This window comes from Hylaeus volcanicus, chromosome 8 (assembly GCF_026283585.1).
Source record: "Hylaeus volcanicus isolate JK05 chromosome 8, UHH_iyHylVolc1.0_haploid, whole genome shotgun sequence".
NCBI classification, from domain to species: domain Eukaryota; kingdom Metazoa; phylum Arthropoda; class Insecta; order Hymenoptera; family Colletidae; genus Hylaeus; species Hylaeus volcanicus.
Genome location: NC_071983.1, coordinates 2,485,646 through 2,506,209, shown reverse-complemented (window position 1 = coordinate 2,506,209; position 20,564 = coordinate 2,485,646). Strand labels below are relative to the sequence as shown.

General features: G+C 39.1%; 1 protein-coding gene across 7 annotated transcripts; it reads left to right on the top strand.

Annotated features, from left to right (window-relative positions):
* The first annotated feature begins 80 nt into the window (after positions 1-80).
* Positions 81-19,530, top strand: LOC128880769 (ecotropic viral integration site 5 ortholog). Of its 7 annotated transcripts, XR_008457914.1 has the most exons (11): positions 3,208-6,095; positions 6,739-6,972; positions 8,259-8,594; positions 8,765-9,029; positions 9,227-9,589; positions 9,900-10,577; positions 10,646-11,128; positions 11,220-11,318; positions 15,334-15,489; positions 17,096-17,205; positions 17,294-19,530. XR_008457914.1 is itself a non-coding variant. In XM_054131187.1 (10 exons), the coding sequence occupies exons 2-10, from the start codon at positions 6,797-6,799 to the stop codon at positions 17,138-17,140; spliced, it is 2,601 nt and encodes an 866-aa protein (XP_053987162.1). In that variant the 5' UTR covers positions 81-259; positions 6,739-6,796; the 3' UTR covers positions 17,141-19,530. The 7 variants fall into 7 exon arrangements, 6 of the variants coding, with proteins under 6 accessions (XP_053987162.1, XP_053987163.1, XP_053987164.1 ...); XM_054131187.1 differs by lacking the exon at positions 3,208-6,095 and adding an exon at positions 81-259 and having other exon boundaries at positions 17,096-19,530; XM_054131188.1 differs by lacking the exons at positions 17,096-17,205; positions 17,294-19,530 and adding an exon at positions 13,874-13,923 and having other exon boundaries at positions 3,167-6,095; positions 15,334-15,476.
* Positions 19,531-20,564: the final 1,034 nt, after the last annotated feature.

The window sequence follows — 20,564 nt, the reverse complement described above, 5'->3', positions numbered from 1 at the left end:
ACACCGACGAATCGTCTTGAAAAGGCATCAAAAAGTAATTCTCGTTACTACCATCCTCCTATGGAGATTCTAACGTTGGTAACAGTGCGCGTGGACAATCTATCGTGATGACAATTTTAAGTGCTGACAGCCGCGTATGTGCTTGCTCGTTACTCTCGCAGTAACATTCTGTCCGATTTACCTGACAGGAAACATAATTTCTTGACTTAGTGCGTGATTCATTTGTCGATCGGCATATGGAGTATTAATCGCGTGAAAGGTAAGCGTTTTACAACGATTTTAGTCCGTATCAGAAACAGATGGCCACGGGTGATTCGGCTGCCTGACAGTTTGTTAATATGGACAAGTGCCACTCTGACAGTTTTCATTTTTCGTTGTAGTATTGTTAAGCACCTGTTATCGAATACACGTTCCTCGGTTTGCGTTCAGCCGATTTTCGACACGTTCTAAATTTTTGTTTCTCCAGCTCGAGGACCGACACGGTATTAGTAAATTATTACGGGAAATAAGGCTTAATGATGTCACGTTGAAAATATTTATTCTTTTCTCTCATAAATTCTATTACGAATGTAGCGCATTCAGATTTCTCTTACGGCGAATTAAAGTGAATCTATAAACTGACATAACGTCATTGATAATTACATGAATATTTATGAGAAATAAATTATATTTGAGACAGGTGTTTCAATGAAAATGTAAAGTTTAATCGAAGTAAAATAACGAAACGATTAAAACGTATATGACATCTTATATGCACCAATGGATATTTTATGAACAATAAACTTTTGAAGCACTTTAAATAATTTTGATGCCATGTGATTTCATTAATTTTATGTATTATAGTCAAAATTAATATTGTTATTATATATAGTATGTCAGTTTCATTTTCTAAAATAATAAGTTTCCACACATCTTGATACGTTAATCTTTGAAAATGCATTCGGCTTGGAATATTGAAATATACATCAAACAAGACTTCTAGGCTTCTTTACGCTACTTTCAAATATACAAAACTGTAAGTAAACCGGTAGAATTAACTTAAGTTACTGTGAGAATGCACCAATTACGCTGTTAGTTGAAACGACCATGGTAATGCAGATAAAATAATATTCAGCTGTTATTATGTCGGGATAAAAAAGTGTATTCAATGCTAACTCATTGTAACGCCAGACATTTCATCTACAGGTGGACAGATATGATCTAGATCACTTTAACCTCTCCAGAGACGAGTTTTAAATATTTGTTAACTCTAAAAGCAAAAGTGCACATATGTGTTTGTATCCATCAAGTGGTTAAAAATATACATGCGTTTTTCTGAATATTTAAATTGAATTTCGCTAAGTAATCGATGATCCCGATTAACGATTAGTCTTCAAAGGTTCCAAATTATCGACGATTAGGTGAACGAGGACTTGAATCATAGATTCAAGCACGGATCGCAGTTTGGTGGCGTCGAATTATCGGTGGTTTTTAGCGACGGCGTAAAACATAGTAGAAGAAAAAAATGTCCACGGTGCGTTCCTCTCGAAATTCAATTGCGGAAATCACGCAACGTTTTAGAATGATCTCGTTCCGCGACACGGTGCACAACTCGCTCTTTCATTTCGATCGCTTTGTTCGCGGCATGCATTTCGACGATTGCTTTCCATGTATACGAGCCATACGTGTATCGCGCGTTGTGCAATCGTAACGGTAAAGCGATCCGTCGTTCATCGTCGCGTAGCAATTAAAAAAAAAAAAAGAAAAAAAAAGGAGTAAAGCACGTTGTAGCCGCGCATGAAAAAGTCCGCGCAGGTTCGCTAATCGTCGATTCCAAAAATAAGGCTGGGACTACTTGACGCTACTTGTTCTCTTCTACATTCGATTATTCGAGCGTTACAGTGTTTCGAACATTCGGAAAATCATTTGGGGTTGTTGGAGTTTGTTTGGTGGAAATGTAGGCGATGGAATAAAGATGGATGGAATAAAGATCTGATGTAAAGATATTGAAATAGTTGGACGTATTAGAGAAAGGTTTCAAACTTGTGCATTGTTTTCGATTAAAACGACGTTACACGCTCTTCGTGTAATTTCACGTCGGATCCTGTGCACATTTTACTTTTCTTCGTGACGCAATTATGGAATTTCCTGAGCTGGTCAACTTAAATCCTTTTTATGGGAATCTATGTACATAATAACAAATGCCGAGAAAAACAACGTTCTATCCCGTAACTCATATCTGCACTTTCCCCTTATTCGCATATAAACTTATTTTTCCCAGACATCTGATTTTCGAACCTATTTATATCATTTCAATATTATGTACATCTTTACGATTTATACCTACTTAATTATGTGCCGTACTTGCAGGGAAACTTGTTCAAAAATCGTGAAACAAAAATACAGGGTGTCCCAAAAATGTTGGAGGTCCTTGAAAAGGGTGGTTCAGGGGGTGATTTGAAACAACTTTTTCCTTAGCGAAATTGTTGTCCGAGGCTTCGTTGAGGAGATATTAACGGGAAACACTGACCAATCAGAGCGCGCCTATACCGGTGGAACGTACGCTTACGCGCTAGGCGGCCGCGCTCATTCGCTACCGCGGCCGCTCCAACGGTAACCGCGCGCTCTGATTGGTCGGGGTTTTCTCTTAATATCTCTTTAACGAAGCCTCGGACAACATTTTCGCTAAGGAAAAAGTTGTTTCAAATCACCTCCCGAACCACCCCATTCAAGGACCTCCAACATTTTTGGGACACCCTGTATAGAGTAGACAAAGTATATTCGATCGTTTTCCGTGTTTATCTTACTTTTCCAAACAAAGTTTGCTTTTCTTTAACACGTTTACTGCCAGAGAAATGTTCTTGAAAATTTCTGCTAGAATCAAATATTATTCAGACTATTGGATACTACATAATCAAACATCCGTCGTGGTATTTATTTTTGTAACTTCATCAAAATACACGAATTTCGTTTAAATTCATTTCCATTGAAGCTTAACTTTCAGAATTAATTTTTTTAGTTCTTCAGTGAAGAACACTGTCACCCACATATGGGTGACGTGGCGATCAACGTGTTAATGCTTCGCCTACCATTTTCCAATGTTTAATTCAAGAAGGATGTTTTATCTGGCGAGTCTTAAATGCTTCCGGTTCGAGCTATGTCCGAGTTCCGTTTATCAGGAAGAAAGACACGTTCCCACGGACGAGTCCTTTTATTTACTTGTTACGAAAGAGAGGTCGTTGCGCATGTGGAGTATCCTGGCCTGCGCGGGCTCCATCGACCCTCAAACCATTTCGTACTTTCCAGTACGTGTTTGGCGATCCTACTGTGCCAGTTAATCGAAAAAGGGAACGATAAAATCAACGTCGATTGGCCAATTAACCGGCGGGCCGTTGCCGGACAATCGCTGTTCGCCAGACTCGCAAAAATCAATCGTTATCAGTGATACCGTGTTGCCGGATTAAAAGAATTCTCCGATACCGGTCGCGAATCTTGATCTCGAACTTCGCCGTGCTCGAAAATCTCGTTTATCAACGCGAAGCGATCTGCTCGACGTAAAATAATAATAACAATAAAAGACTGTTTGTATACAGAGGAAAATAAAATCGAGTTCGAGGCGAGGCCTATTTTATTCAGCGACGATCCTCGGGTAAACAAACGTGCTCGATGATTATCTTCGGATCGGCGATCGATTAATCTACGAATGCAATATGAATTATAAAAGGAAATTCTATCGACGTAGATGAAAACGTCATAAAGAAAAAAGAAACGAGACGAACGTTTGAATAAATTCAGAGAGGACATTTGATAGCGTTCTATCTACCGGGAAACGGAACGACGCCGACGTTGGTGATAGAACATATTTCTTTTGTTATGTAAAATTTGATATCGCGTCGTTTCTGGAGTTGAAAGATGTTACTTTTAAATTACCTCCGAGCTTGCATGGAATTCTTAGGGTTGAGAATTACGTAGATGTTCCATTGATTCTCGACCGAGAAGGGTTCCTTGTACGAGTTTCCAGGTGGTTTTCCTGGTGGTTGAAACGCAAACTGATTTTGCAAAATGCGTGGCATGGACGATGCTGGTCTCGATTTGTTTAAAAAACGAGGAAAATAAAGTAGACGCGATCGCGTAGCGATATTGTACAGAACGAGGTATGGTCCGGGTTAAATTGTTCGTTAAAAATTAATTCGAAATCGTTTCGTACTCGTTCGTCGTGCGATATTTTCGTTGCGAGAAACTTGTCTTTGAAAATTGTTGGGCGCAACAGTGCGGGCGCTTCTTATCGCAGTGCGACGTGAAAAGATAGTGCACGCTTTATTTCTAACCGACCTTTGTCTTTTATGTAACCTGTAATTCGTAACTAGGAATTTGTAGCTTTAACGAAATTAATGTCGTCGTCGATAATTCGTAAAATTGTAACGATTATTTGTTTACCGCACGAGTTATCGGCGAAGCGAGGTAGAGTCAGGATTCCGTTGGGATAAACGCGAGCCATTATTCGAACTATTCGCTTCGGAAAAGCGAATATGGGACGCGAGAGATCTTTCAATTATCGACGATTCCGATCGAGGGTTCGGATGCACCCGGATTGAAACGGAATATGAATAGAAATCACGGTTCGGTGGCCACGAGATTTTCGTCTGGCTCGGTCGAGAGTTATTCCGTGGCAAATTAGGTTGTTAGGGAAATCCCTTTACGGCGCAGCCTGCTAATGAGATAGCAATGCTCGATCGTGGTTCGTCGAGGCTTCAATGACTTTTTAAAAGCGTCGTCGCAAATCTGGACGACATTTGTGGGAGTTCGGTGAATCGTATTTGCCGGAAGTTAACGTTGGCTCGAACGAACAGCTGGAAAAAGAGAACGGCAAATTACGTTTCAATTAAATCTCTACAGTATCGTACAAAATTTCTTTTTTTTCCGTCGGCTGCCATAAGCCTCCCCGTCAAATTTAGAAATTTATTTAAATGTTCTAGGGTAATAGCTTGTATTTTTATTTAACGCGAAACATTTACATAGCTATCAACACATTTCCTACAACAAAATTACTTTATGTTTACATATTCCTTTTTCATATTTACTTCGCGCGCTTATTATACCCCTCTCTCCCTAATACTGGTTACTACCGCTTTTAACTGTTTATTTCATCTTTGGATTATTATTATCATTGCTGTTCCGTTTATTGTTTATCCACCTTCTCTATCCTATCCTTTTCTATTATCACATTTCTTCGCAGACTTTTATTCTAACTTTGACTCGTTGCTTAGTATCTGTTCGGCTCTCTCGCTTTCATGGACCTCTCGGTCGGAGGCCGACTTGAAACAAAAAGGTGCGTGGATAGCGGAGTCGCTTATTTCGAGACAACACTGTACGAAACTCACTGTACTGTACCTCGGTAAGCGATATGAAAAAAAGATGCTTGGTACCGCGAGGGTCGGACGTTATCGTTCGCGCGCGCAGATGTTCGTACGCGCTTTAAATTCCACAGCATCTACGAGCATTACCGAGAAACGTGAATTATCCTATCTCGCGGACGAGAGTGCTTCGCGCTCGCACCCGTTTGCCCGCTATTTCGCTCGCTAATTCATTCGCACCCGCTAATTGCCTGACTTTCTTCTCGACTTATCGTCGTTTCTTGCGCCTCTGACTGAAGCGACGCTCGAAAATCAAACACTGATCCGATTTGACAAATTTTAAACCGCATCGACAGTCACATTTATCGGTATAGAAACGTTTAAGGTTTTGTGTGGTCGTTACTCACGATACAATTAATATTTTATTACATATAAGGTACACGTTGTCCTGTATAAAAAAAAAAAAAAAAAAGACGGTTCCGTCACTTCGACGACAGAAAGGCTCTCACGATCGAAATGCACCCGTACTTGGAACCCGAGATAGCTTCGCGGAAAATCGTTAAAAAGTGTACGCGGCGAGTAGCGACGACGGTTCGCGGAAAAATCGAAAGTAATCGCTGGTAGAGCGAGACGGATCGAACTTGGACAGTTTCAGTGACCGCAAAGATTTCGTAACCGAACGGCGAAAAATTCCTCGATGGTTCTTCGTGGTTTGCTGGCACCGGCGGCGGCGCGATGGACGCGAAATAAAACGTCCAAAAGGTACAACGAATACGTTAACGCGTCGAACGCACCGTCGTTCATTGGAGGTCGTTGAACTTTCTCCATTTGGATGGGGTCGATTCATTTTTTCCGTGGGAGAAATTTTCGAAAAGCATCCCCTTTTCGGGGTAGCGTGGGATTCTCTCCACCCCTTATAATTCTCACGGTGTCCACGTTCGCAATAGGGGAAGGGAGACGTGCATTTACGTCCGTATCATTCGGCGGAGTATTTTCGAATTTGGCCTCTCCTTGTTGCCGGTATCTACTGTTTGCATTTGGTTCCGCGACCAACGTGTCGATTGAGGTTTAACAAACTCGAACGGCATTAAGGGGGCAAGGAACGAGAGAGTGGCAGACGTTCTCTAACGAACGTGGAACGTTTTCAACCCCTATTCGTAGGGGTTGAAAAGGTCGCGAGTTCGAGCTGTAATTGGGCTTCGATGATACTCCCGAAGCCACTCGAAGCCAATTAATTATGCATAAATAATCACTCGTTCATTGACGAATCGATGGCGGTTACTTGTTAACGAGAACGTAAACGCGTTGCTGGTGAAAGTAATCGATCGATGGAATTTTGTTTTTTAACCGAGTTCGCTCCGTGTTATTGTTTCAGTAACGATATTAAACGACGAATTCTTTTCAGAGGGCAACAGAACCAGGTAGCTGGCCAATTAGGATTATCCCGTTATGGACCGCAGGTGATGAGCGTGTTGTGTTTATGCACCTCAGTACACCAGACGACTCAAAACAACGGCCAGGCTAGCAAAATACTCGAGAGCTCGACGCCGGTTTCATCCGAGGAAGAGAATATAAACTCGTCGCAGGAAATACCCACCGACGAGCTGGCTCTATTAGCTAAGCTGGAAGAAGCCAATAGGTGAATTGTTCTACCGAGCAACGTTTCTGTTCGTCGGCTGCATGTGCGAATCAACTACTGCTTTAAATATATTAGCGCTTCGTTATTGTGTTACGTGTATCACACGGCTCGAATTAATTAGGAGTTCGTTGGCTGAACTATAGAAAATACTGTACGAGATGATCTGTTATCGGTAGACCGCGGATCTTTATGCATTTATAGGAGATTCGAATGCGCAAGAAACTACAAAATGCAATATGCAAGAATATAAAAAAGATTGAAAGTAAAGTTCATGCTATAATATTTGTCGAATAAAATAAATTCCTATTTAGATTCAATTTTTGTAGGCACGTTCGCGAAGATTTTATTTTGCATAAAGATCCACGGTCTAGTTATCAGGGATACAGTCGACAAGGAGGTGATTTTTCGTTGGAGAATTAATTGTTCAAGAAAATCCACCTCGAATCTGTTTCATCTTCGAGTCTCTTAATTACTTTGACCGGTGTATTTCTATGTATATTAAATTGCCAGTCCTGCTTATTTTTGTACGTTCTTGGTGCTACACGACTCTATAGCTGATGCATTAGGAATTTCGGTGATATTTGGAGTTACGAATGTAGAGGTCGAACGATGACAATGTCTACATAGTTTCGAGTATCGAATCTCTGTTCAAATATACATAGAAACGTAAAGATCGTTCAGCCTTTGCATACGCCCCCGCGAAATCATCGAAATTTTCTGTGTAACAGCTGTAAGGTTCTCTCGTAAGATAGACAATGTTGACCCACACATCCAAAGAAAACCATACATAGTCTTATGATATCGAACGATATCTATAGTAGCTGGTAGTTGTCTTTAGGGCATTAGTATAATATTGAGTTGTGACATATGATGATGGTCTTGTAAGGATCGTGTGTATAGACGACCGATATATCGTTTGCCTGTGATCAGCTTATAAAGAGTTTTGATAAAGAATTTCCCGAGTAAAAATTTTAGAAAGAAAGAAATAAAAAGGAAACGTAAATTGTTCTTTTACGATCCTCGCTTGTATAAAATAATGTTTAGCCGTGTGTCTCAATGTGAACGACCTCGAGTATAGAGTCCGCTACGTTTGCCATAGTCAGCAGATTTGTATTCATCGACTTCGATCGCTCGAAGAAAGAAAATCAATCGCAAATTCGATTAGAAGTCGTTGAAATTTAAATCCTAGCTAATAGTTGAAAATATGTATGTCCTAGTTTTCAAAGGCGCGGTGCTTTTCACCTTAATTGAGAGAAACAAATGTCTCATATGTTACAAATCAACAGTTTTGTAATGCAGATAGCGATTGGATTAAAATTGAAGGAGGTGTCTCAAGAGTTTGGTGTAATCAATAACAGGCTTATCGAATCGGATGCAAAGTCGTTGAACTCGCTCCAAAGCAATCACAGTAGGAAAGGTTCCGACACATCTCAGGTGTCGGTGGCGTCGGGGGGCAGCGGAGGGAACGGCGATGCTGCGCCCCGACGCCACAACGCAGCTGATGGTGAAGAAAATACGTGGACCCTGTGGGGCCATATCGTCGCTGATTGGGATTATCATTGGAAGAAGAGGAAAGAGTTCGTCAAAGAATTAGTACGTCAAGGAATACCTCATCATTTTAGGTAACCAACATTTCGAAAAGTTTCTTAAATTATCCTTGCGAGACGAGAAGACTTTTAATTGTAGAAAAGCTAAGGGGAGCTAGCGACTTGGCCCTTCTAAGATTAAAGTCTTCCCGATTGCTCGGACTGGCTATCCCGAACGAAGCATTGATGGACGTTAATTATTGCAGAGGTATTGTTTGGCAACTATTAAGCGGTGCTCACGACTCTCCTGTTAAAAAGCAATTTGCCGAATATATCAAGGCCACGTCCGCGTGCGAAAGGATAATCAGAAGGGATATAGCCAGAACGTACCCCGAGCATGATTTCTTTAAGGAGAAAGACGGGCTTGGTCAGGAGAGTTTGTTTAACGTTATGAAAGCGTATAGTCTTCACGATCGTGAAGTGGGATACTGTCAAGGTTCGGGATTTATTGTAGGATTGCTCCTTATGCAGGTACACTTTAATATTTCACGCGAGAAACGGACATCGAACGATAAGGGAGATGTTTGAAGGGCTGAGAATCGTAGTTTTGTAAATAAAAATTTCACTCGGATACAATTCGTTCTTTTTCTCAGTTCTTCATTTAAGAAACCGGCTCTGGTTACCACGACATTGTTCGATATTAAATAGGTATCAATCTGTTGTTGCAGCAAATGCCAGAGGAAGAAGCTTTCGCTGTACTGGTAGCGCTTATGCAAGAGTATCGTTTGCGAGACATGTTCAAGCCGAGTATGGCTGAATTAGGGGTGTGCATGTATCAGCTAGAACATTTAGTTGCTGACACGCATCCCGAGTTACACGCTCATTTCACGGCTCAAGGTTTTCACACCTCAATGTACGCATCATCTTGGTTTCTTACGCTTTTCACCACAGCGCTGAGCCTACCGCTGGCTTGTCGCATTTTTGACGTGTTTCTGTCCGAAGGCATGGAAATTATTTTCAAAGTCGCGCTGGCCATGTTACACTTAGGCAAGGAGGATTTGTTGAGCTTGGACATGGAGGGCATGTTGAAGGTAACGTTCATCATCCAACACTTACGTCGTATCCTATAAACAGATCGGAGATGAGCAAAGCTGTATTCGAATAACGCGCGGATAAGGATATACGTGGAACAAGTATTAGATTTTTGTTCTTTCTCTAGATGAGAATTTTGCTCATCTCCGAAGTAGATTATTATCGTATCGCCTATCCGTAGAACGAACGTCAGGCATTGTAAAATGTTGTAGCGATCTTTAAAGAAACGATGTTTCCCCAGCCGCTCTGTGGGTCTATGTTGGACCGTGATTTTAGTTTAATAATATTTACCAGTTCTTTTCGATACAGTTTTTCCAGAAACAGTTACCTGGAAAGGCCGAGAAAGACCCCGATGGCCTCATGAGCCTTGCTTATGGTATGAAAATAAATCCGAAGAGAATGAAGAAGTTAGAGAAAGATTACACTGTGTTAAAAATGAAAGAGCAAGAGGAAATGGTCGAGCTTCGTAGACTTAGGGCGGAAAATAGGTTACTTAGACAAAGAACTGAACTTCTCGAAGCTGAATCCGCGGAACTGGCGGACAGATTAGTCAGGGGTCAAGTATCTCGCGCGGAGGAAGAAGAAACCGCCTTTGTTGTACAAAGGGAACTAGCAGCGCTTCGACATACGCATCTAGAGACCAGCCATCAGCTCGAGCAGGCACACGAAGAGCTGAGATCCCTGTCTCTGCTGTTAGAAGAGAACGTAACATCGAAGCAATCGTCTCTAGATGAAATTTTGTCGAAGCAAGAAGCGTTGTCGCAAAAAGAAGAGATGATACAGTGTTTGCAAGAGGAATTGGTTAGGGTGCGATTGCACGAGGCGGAGAACGATGCTACGATAAGGGAACTTAGAGCGAGAATACAAGAATTGGAGGAAGATAAGAAAACGTTACGCGAAACCACGCCAGATAATTCTGTCGCTCACTTGCAGGAAGAATTAATCGCTGTGAAACTCAGGGAAGCGGAGGCTAACCTATCCTTAAAGGTAAGTCTTTCTTTCGCTCGAGCGGATGCATTATTTTATTCTGTATAATAACACAAGAAATTTGCTAGGATCTTCGACAAAGAGTAGTGGAATTGAGCGCTGCCTGGCAAAGGCATCTGCAAGAGCATCGTTCCGCCCAAACGGCACCTGCGAGCGATTCCACGCCGAAAAAGCTTCTATTTTGGGAAAACAGAGGCCACGAGGTGCAGAAGTTCGAAGAAGACTTAATGACAACTAGAATTCGCGAGATGGAGGCATTGACCGAAGTGAAAGAACTTAGACTTAAAGTGATGGAGCTTGAGACTCAAGTGCAGGTCGCCACGAATCAGCTCCGTCGACAGGACGAAGGGGGGAAACAAGTTAAAGAAGAATTGGAGACTGCCTTAGATAGGGAGAAGGAGCTTACTGCCAAATTGCGAGAGCAACAACACAAGTATTCAGACCTAGAGTCAAAGATGAAAGACGAAGCCATGATGGCTAGGATACGCGACGCGGAACACGCGCAGCAAGTCGCGGAACTCACGCAAAAGATATCTCTTCTTAAGTTAAAAGTACGATCTTCATTATCCATCGAATCTTCATCGACATGGAACTGCTTGCGTATAAAACGTTAAAACCATCAACTTCTTTTATTGTTTACAGAATGAAGAGATGCATGCGGAGGGTGAGCTTAGGAATAATTTAGACGACAGTGAGAGAGTAAGAGAATTACAGGACAAAGTTGCAGAGTTGAAAGCTGAGGTATGTAAAAATTGCAAGTTTATTTATGCTGCATTAATGAAAGCATTGATTTAAAAAATTGCAGTAAGGGGTGAACGAAAGGAATAGCTACTCAAAAGCAAATGAATTTTCATTTTTCCGTGCAAAGCAAGAATTTGATTTTTTTTTTTTTTCTTGTATTTTTGTATGTACTTAGTAATAATTATTTATTCAAGGCATTTACCTATTATTTCCTATAAAAACAAAATTTCGTTCATGTTAATTTTACGATTCATATCGGTCTTAAGAAAGGCATCAATGTCATTTCTAGCGAACATTCTAAGTATTGCAAGTGAATTATCTAAGAATGCTTTCAATTATGCATAAATGTAATTATTTTCATATATGTTTATAATTGTTAATGATTTTGATTACGTTTCTTCCGTTAAGATTGAAATCCGTATCTCTGTTTAGTGTTTTTATAACATTGTATAAGTATTCAGTTTAAACTGTTGTCGGTAGAAGTAATGACGGTAGATCGAAAAGACTTAGAGTTCTGTTCATCTCACGATACGTAGCTTAAGAGTTTCGATTTTTATTGAATCTGCTATTGGGCTGCAAATTAGTAAATTCTGGAGCTTGTAGATTAACGTAATTATCGAGACTTTCGTACATTTGGAAATAGAAGTAATTTCAGTTTGATAGTTCGTCCTAGGATTTTGATCTATTATTTAAATTTCTCCATATCCATACGATTCAGTAACGTGTATCCGCATAATTTTTATACTATCGTTACAGTCTACACAGGCACATTTAAACTACTAACCTCATTTCCAAGATTCTTGATACTTTTCATAAGTTACATAACAATAACATTTTACGATTTACGATCCCGACAGTTCACATTTATTGTACAGCGTTTGTACAATCTGTTGTGTAATATAAGGTTCTTCTCGTCGTGTTCATATATCTGTGAAAATGCACCCGATATTTTTGTGACACTGTTTTGTCGAGTACTTATGTTTCACAAACACTCTTGTATTTCTCGCCTTGAATATCGTATGCTATCGAAGATTGGACAATTTTATCGTGTGTTTCTGTTGCACCATTAATTCACGTATTATACAGGATTAAATCCTCGATGCGTTACTAAAACATGTTTGTTAACTAATTATCCTGAAACCTTTCAACTAAAGTCTGTTACAGAAGTATGTACATAATATGTATCGTTACTTTCCTTCTGATTGCATTTATTGGGTGCACACGATTGCATCTATCGTAACAATATGTAAAATAAGTGAAAACGTAAGTTATGCTTTTGTATCATTGTGACTCACGAAATTGTTATGCACAAATTGCACCTCTTACTGCAATGTAATGCTGTCACGCTGAGGAATGGTACTTTTATTGTGAATTAAATTGTACGTTATAAAAAAAAACAAAAAAATGTCGGTTTTAATACCGAGATAAATATCTTACTAAATTTTCGACGCTAATAGGTTACTAACGATTAAGGTTACTATAAAATTGAACGCTAACCATACAGTATTCATTTCTAATGTTTCTTATTAACGATTAACTGTTTCAATGCCAACCAAAACACAGCCTTCTCACCGATCATATAGACAAATAATTTTTCTCTGCAGAGGTACCTGTGCACATTAAGAATTCATCGCGTTTCATCATCTACAGTATATTATAGATTGTTTTGGTCCATCCACAATTTTTTGTGTTCATGTACTTTGTACGAATGATAATTCATATAGAAAATTGTTTACATGTCAGAGCTTCGACGATGGGATGCATTCACAGCTTGTTATGTCTATGCTGCAATGCAATATAAACTATAAATGTCGAATCGCTTTACACTAAACGTTAATCGCGATTATGGTATCCGCTCATTTATATAGCATTATTTTTGCACTTATGGAGATCACCATTTTTTCAATTAAAAAGAAATCTTATATCTTTGAGGGCGCCAGAATAATATATATAAAAAAAAATGTAACTTTGAACGAAATATTTGCGTTTTTGTTTTAATTCATTGTGCATTGAAAATTTGAGGTGAGTGTTGCATAGTATTATTCAAGATTACTTTTTAATGAATATCGTTACTATTCGTAAAATTTACGATAATTATAATTGCCAAATTTTCAATGTTCCGACATCAACATTTAAACTATTCTGTGTAGACACGTTAATTAAAATTATCTGTTGACGAAACAAGCTCGCTATTTATCATACTAATTGTGCTTTAAAGACATTCTGTTAGACATTGAGAGTTAGCACAGCACGGAGTATCGACTGATTCAAATTTCTGAAAAGAAAAACCAGAAAATTATGTCTAAAAACAAACCTTCAAAGATATTATTCATTTAATTCAATATTTTGTACCTATATGTATATGTATCACTGAACGAATCGCTGCAAGGATAGAAATGAAAGAAAAATCAAAATGACGATGCAGTGTTATCTGTACTTAATTATAATTATAAATCGAATTCTTATTGTGTGAAGGTACCAGACACTAACACAAAGAAGCTAGGTTAGTGTTGTAAAACTAACCCTCTATTGCTGTGTTATCTCTGTCTCCTTAGTTCCCTACGCCAATCACCAGCCCGGAGACTGAGCCTTGGCGCTGGCTCGAGTAAGTCTTTACCCATCTGTAAGCATTATTTTTATCCATTTCATATACGTAGCATGATGTTAATGTGAAGTTTATAAAAGAAACGTTTTACTTGTCTGTAGTTTTGTACATGTTTAACATAATCGTTGTTATCGTTATATAAGCGTTTATAAACATTGTATAATGTTCCAAATAACTCGAAACTTATGGTTTCAAAGTCTCTAGAAAATACATTTCTAGTTTTCTTTGTATCGTGTTATTTTCGCGAGGTAAAGATGTTTCCATACGTGTACGATATGTAAATATAATTACACGTACCGCGTACCCATAAGTGTACTCGATGCAGTCACAGGCAAATTTTTGAAGACTGTACAAATGAATATACGCTACTTTAGTTACTCTTTTTACGCTGACAAATCATCATAACACATGTAACGATACACCAAGCGAATGCCCTCGCTATGTTCGGTGCATGCTTTGCGGTTTTATTTATCGTGTACTTAACAACGTGCCTTCTCTACATGTGCTTAAATTATTTTCATTTTGCTTCGTCCTTTTCTTTTATTGTAGGTGTGAATTCAGACTTTTTACTACACACAATGGAATGGGAGATGCATTTCAGCACATTGCTTACCAATCAAGCGGATTTTCTATTTAATTGGTACATTTAAAGATTAACGAACGATTCTAGTATTTAAGGAAATCAAATGAAAATGAACCTGAACGGATTCCAAAACAAAATGAAGTGGTAACCAATGTGTTAATTAGTGCACGTTCGGCATTATTATTTTCAGTATAAAAATATAAATATGTCGTTGATTACTATTGTTTCTATTGATAGGAGAAACGTTAGGAGTCATTTTGATTTAAAGAGACGGAACTACGTAATTTTGCTCCATGCTGCTTATTTCTGTGCGTTATATTAAAATGCATGCCGTTCGCTACATCAGCCTTGCTTAAATTCAGTGTCACGTCGGTTTGTCACACTTCTCGTAGCACATTGTTTGTTCGAGGCAAACAGACAATGCTTTGACCATTTTAAAAGAACAATAGAAATCTTCGTGTGTTTAAACAGTTGAGAACGAGCGCAATAAATTTGACGAAACATCAAATACAGAAACATCGAATACAGAAACTCGAATAATTCTGAAATTTTATTCAGCTGTGTACATATCTCAGAAAGGCAATCTTTGATACGAGAATTTAGTTCTTTTGTTAATTTAGCTAAGCGATCAGCTTATTTTGCTACCTTAGGATGGTTGAAATTACGAAATAGTTGAATCGTGTAAAACTCGATCTTGTATTTCAGAGAGGTGACCGTTAACAGTACTTGTTTATTAGACAGCGATGTACAAAGTGTACCGGGTTCCGCGGGAACGATCGTTCCTGTCGATTCAACAGGTATTATTGTGTATGATATGTATGTCGCAGGTCATGAGGCTAGAAAGCTGGAAGCAACGTTGGACGGGTCACGGTGGCCAAAACGTAAGGAGCTTCAGTGTTGACACTGAAAGCGAACTAGACGAGCGGGATCTCCGAATTTGTTTACAGGATCATATCAACGCGACTACGCCAAACTCACCAGAGGTATAGAATTCCACGTATACCAGACATTAGGCAGCTAATTATCGTTAGACACAACTGCTCCATTGTCAGATCCGAGTGGGTCCTTTTGTTCGTAACCAATGCTTTCGCCGTAGAAAAAAAAAAAAGAATGACGAGTACGCACATAGAATATAAATCGAGAACATATAGAGATAACGATTATTATTGTTTTTTAGTTAACGTGTATTATCACTAGCTCGTGATGTATTAACAGTATGTAGCGATTAACTAGGTGTAATCTGGTGGTCATTAATAGCGCGATATAAAGTTGTCGACGAAGTCGATTTCTCGTTTTCATCAAACTTCGAAGTGCTTGAAATTACGATCGATGCATCTCGATCGTTACTCGTAATTTTTAGATATTTTCTATCGAGCCCCCCCGCCGGGTAAATGCGTTCCCGTTTTCCCGAGGTTTTACTGTTACACTTTTTCCGTGACAAGACAACAGTGTTCGTCGCAATCAACGATTACGCGTTTCACTTCGAAGTCTGATTACGATCGACGAACTCCATAGATTGGTATAACCATGTGACGCATACGACAGTTTTTATACGTATTACGCATTCTGTGTATTTTTTGTAATTTAAACCAAACGTAATTCCATTTAAGGAATTGTATATCGAATAGAGCGATATCCGTGGACGGGAAGGCTACGATTTAGAGTCGTCTTTTACGGGTAAAGGGATAAAACACGTCTTTCCTCCTAAAACGACGGAGTCTACGATGTAGAATCTCGTTAACGTATTGTAGTAGCATATTGCTCCGGTTAGAATTTCACGGAGAAAAAAAGAGGAAAAAGAAAAAATGGAAAAAAAAAATAGAGAAATGAATACGCTACATCCGAATTCGCAGTATTCTTCGTGTGTATTTATATGGTCGTAACGCGCTCTCGAGAAAGAGGCACGTTGATATCAATACTCCAAGTCGGTAGAACTTGCGCACAAAGTCACAGGATATTTATTATAATTTGGATTGTAACAGTCGAGAAGATAATCGTAACGAGCAACATTCAAACGGATCATTATTTTTTTTTCGTTCGATCCACAGTTTTGCCGTCGAAAAATGAATTTCAATGACTGTATACATTACCAGAGCGAAACACGTGTGATTTAACGTTGAACGAGAACAGCATATTTAACGAACAAGTTTTTCGGAACGTGCATAGTAATGCTCATTAGATATTAATTGCGTACACTTTAGTCGATGCATCGTATCGATACGATCGTTATATTTAATATTTTTAGTTTACAGAGAGACGAATCACGTTTCTTTTATTCAACGTTAAGTCACGCCTGCAATATTTATACACATGTTTATTTATTCGTATATCTCATTTTATTAAATCGTACGATTGCTAAAATTCATTTCCTAACGAGGGTCCAAAGGTAGGAGTCGAAACGTTACATTGTCGTTTTTTATCGTGTTTGTTAACTAATCTCTCTCTCGCACTGTTTATCAAATATGTACCGTTTGACGTTGACCAAAGCGAACGTAAAGAAAATATCGTTTCGGGCGATTGCGAGAGAACTTCTAATTGGATCTAGCAACTTCCGATGCGGCGTTATTTAAATAAATTTACTAATTGCAGATTATTGAAACAGAAACCGAACGAGATAATCGGGAGTACTTGTAAAAGTTAATACCCAGATAGCTCGTTCCCTTATAGCGACTTCCTAGGACGTGATAATTACTTCCAACGTAAGTAGTTGCGCAGATCAAACATCACCGCTTTGTTCTCGACTTTCATTTTTCTCATTTTTTTTTTCTTAATTATTTTTTATTCCAGCTTACTCGAACCCTTAACGATCTACAATCTCGATTCCGCTATTGCGTATCACGGCGATCGTGTCTTAATACACGATTCGTTAAGAATTACCCTGCGCAAAATGTATTTGCTTTTATGATCAAACGAACAGCTGACCGATAAGGGATGTTTTTATCGTTCGTGACGATAAGCTCTAATTTTTCGACTCGTTGGGTCACATTTTTGGTGTATTTTATCTGTAAGCTCTTTTAGAGCGTTCGAAAAAGCAATATTAAGTTATACGTGAACTTTGTAAATCTGTATTTAGTATCGGTTTTAATTAAAAATTGTGAGAATTTTAGTTGTAAATCGTTTTAGATGTAACGCGATTTCAGTGTTTCTTTGTACTAATTGGTAAGAATTAGGGCTCCGATACAAGTGTCAAAGTATCCGGTTGAAGTAAATCATCGAATAACGGCTACGCTAATTTTCCTCTTTTAATATCGATAGTTAACAATTGTTATTATTGTTAGTAAAATATTGTCGCGTAACGTTGGAACGTTAAGGGTTAAACGCGTTCACAATGTTTTTCGCTTTGGCCTAAATTCTGTCTGTATACACCTTTGTTTTTGTCACTTACGATTGGCACACACGCGCGAACATCAACGATCGCTACCGAAAACAAGCTAATTGTCGCACCGATCACGTGAGAATTTTTTACGGAGAAGTGAACTTTACCGCTTTCGTGCACGTACGATCAAGAAAGAAGCATGTATCCTTTGGGAAACAAGTTGTGCTAACCTTTGGCACAAGCTACGTAATTGCAAACTAGGAGAGTCTTAGTTTTTAACATTTTCAGATATTTCGGCAGCGATTGAACATGTTTTTTCGTCTATGCATAAGAAGAGTATTAAGATAATTTCGATACTGCCCGATATTACGATATTTATTTAATTCAACGATTATCAAAAAAAAGTGATCGACGCGCAAGGCAGTAGGGAAATGAGAATTAGTTGCGTTTAACTTAAAAACCAACGAAGTGCAATCTTACGTATAGAAGAACGCAAGTTCCCCTACTAATAATTGTGATATACGCGTATACGTGAGTATTTCTGATTTAAACAAAAAAAAATGATATTGGTCAACAAATACACTTAGAACACCTTCGCTCATTGCCAGGCAATACGCGAAAAAGTAGATCGTCGGCTTGTTGATATGGATCAATCGATCCCTTGTAACTTTGACCATTTCAATCTCGAGAAAAAAGTTTAGCACGAGAAACCATGTAACTTTGAATTCATTTCCGTTTAATGAAATCATTCCAGAATCGTATTATCGCGTTTATTATTTACCAGAGTGGCAAATAACTTCCTAAGCTATTTTTAATCGTAAGAATCTTTAAAAGACTTAACAAATTATTTATGAGTTTTTATTTAATTAATTGTAATCACGTTCGGTCTTATTTACCCTTGGACAAATTTATTCTAACGGTGATACTTATACATAACCCTTGGAATAAGCTTTCTAAACAACCGTGTTGTACGATAATTGGTTTTCGGTAATTGGAAAGAAAAAAGTAATCGTTTAATTCCACCTATATGCTTCAATGTTCATGGCGTAACTTTTTCATTAGAACTTTGCCGAGAGAGAATGCACTTTTTAACTCCGGTAATTTACGTAGGTATCTAACAACGATTGTCTAAAACTATCGGAGTTTCAATTTGCCCGGGAATTTATTGGCCACCCCTAACTATATCAGTCACTATAAAGTAGAGACTCGATCGATGTCGATATAACGTTTGTTTCGTCGCTGACAATTGCCGGATTGCCACTTTCAGCCGAAAGAGGTAGTGAAATTGTTCAGAGACGTACGGAACGTTTTTCTTAGCACGAAAGTATACTAGTCCACGAGTTGTATCGTATCACATTGTTTGTCCCTTTCTACGCATTTCTATTTTAAGAAACTACCGTCAAACTCTTTAAAGCGGATTCGTTCAAAGACTTTACGAAGCAACGACGGTATATCTGAATATTTCAGTATCTTGTTATTCGAATCCTTTCGAAGTAAGCATACATATTGTATTTACGCTTACCGCCAATTTATTGTAATCCCATGTGAAAGAATACGTAGACGGATTATTTGTTAGCGATTTCTGATTGTTGTATACAAGATTTTTCGACGTATAACGCGCACACTATGGACAACGATATAAATTTGTCATGAACATTGTGGGGAATATTATAACATCAGGAGTAAATAAATTTTTATTCACTTTTAAGGCTTTTATCTTCTTCCCGCGCGTGTATGTGCCTGTGCGTGCGTGTATCACAGAGAGAGAGAGAGAGAGAGAGAGAGAGAGACGTAAATATTACGTATTTACAGCATCGCTACATTAGCGAGTATTATATTTTTTCATCGTTCCCGGAATTATCGACATTTTGATTGGTAACCCTATCCCCCTCCTCCCAGAGAAGCATTAACCACGCGAAAGTGTAATCCTCCTTATAGACTTAATCTCGGAACAATATACCGAAGGAGCAAGGAGAGCTCAAAGGACGAAGCGTTGGGGGAAGCAAGGGATCGTCGTACGTAAGGACAAAAGCAAAGAACGGGACTATCGAGTGATTTGGTGGAGAGTTTGCGCCCATGGGCGGCGCAAGTTGCGGCAGGTAGTTTTCCAAATGGAGTCCATCGGGCAGAGTGGAAAAAAGTAATTCGTGAAAAGGGGGTTCGCTGTTACGCCGGTCTGGCGCGGTGTTGCCAGTTCCGTGCGAGAGAGAAGAGCAGCTGGCCGGGTTGTTCAGTACCGAAACTATGACGTTACGGGGCCCTGCGATGGGGTTCTCGATGGTCACGAAATCGTAATTCGAATAAGTTTTAAATACCGGAGCAACGATCACGTTACATACATTATGGATGAAAGTAATGTTCGTAAGAACACCGATTATAATTTATTACCAGACTACAATTTGCCGGTCGTAAAGAGTACAACACTGCGCATTTAAATAAAACCGATACCCCCGTTGTATTCTGTACGAAGTATGTTGCGTTTAGCGAGATATGATTTTCATCGTTAAAACTGTTTTTATATATGTACCTACCGATGTAAGATTGGAAAGACCCATTTTAGTGCTCGAAAATACATGAATGTATATGTATACAATGTAAGCGGGGTCTTACTGCTCATAGTTGCGAGTTTGTCGGCCCTCTTGAGGTGGCGGTGGCGGCAGTGTTGCCAGGCGATATTACTAACCACGACGAAGTGGAAGGACCCTGGTTATATGGGGGTTCACGAGAGGAAGGGGGCGAGCA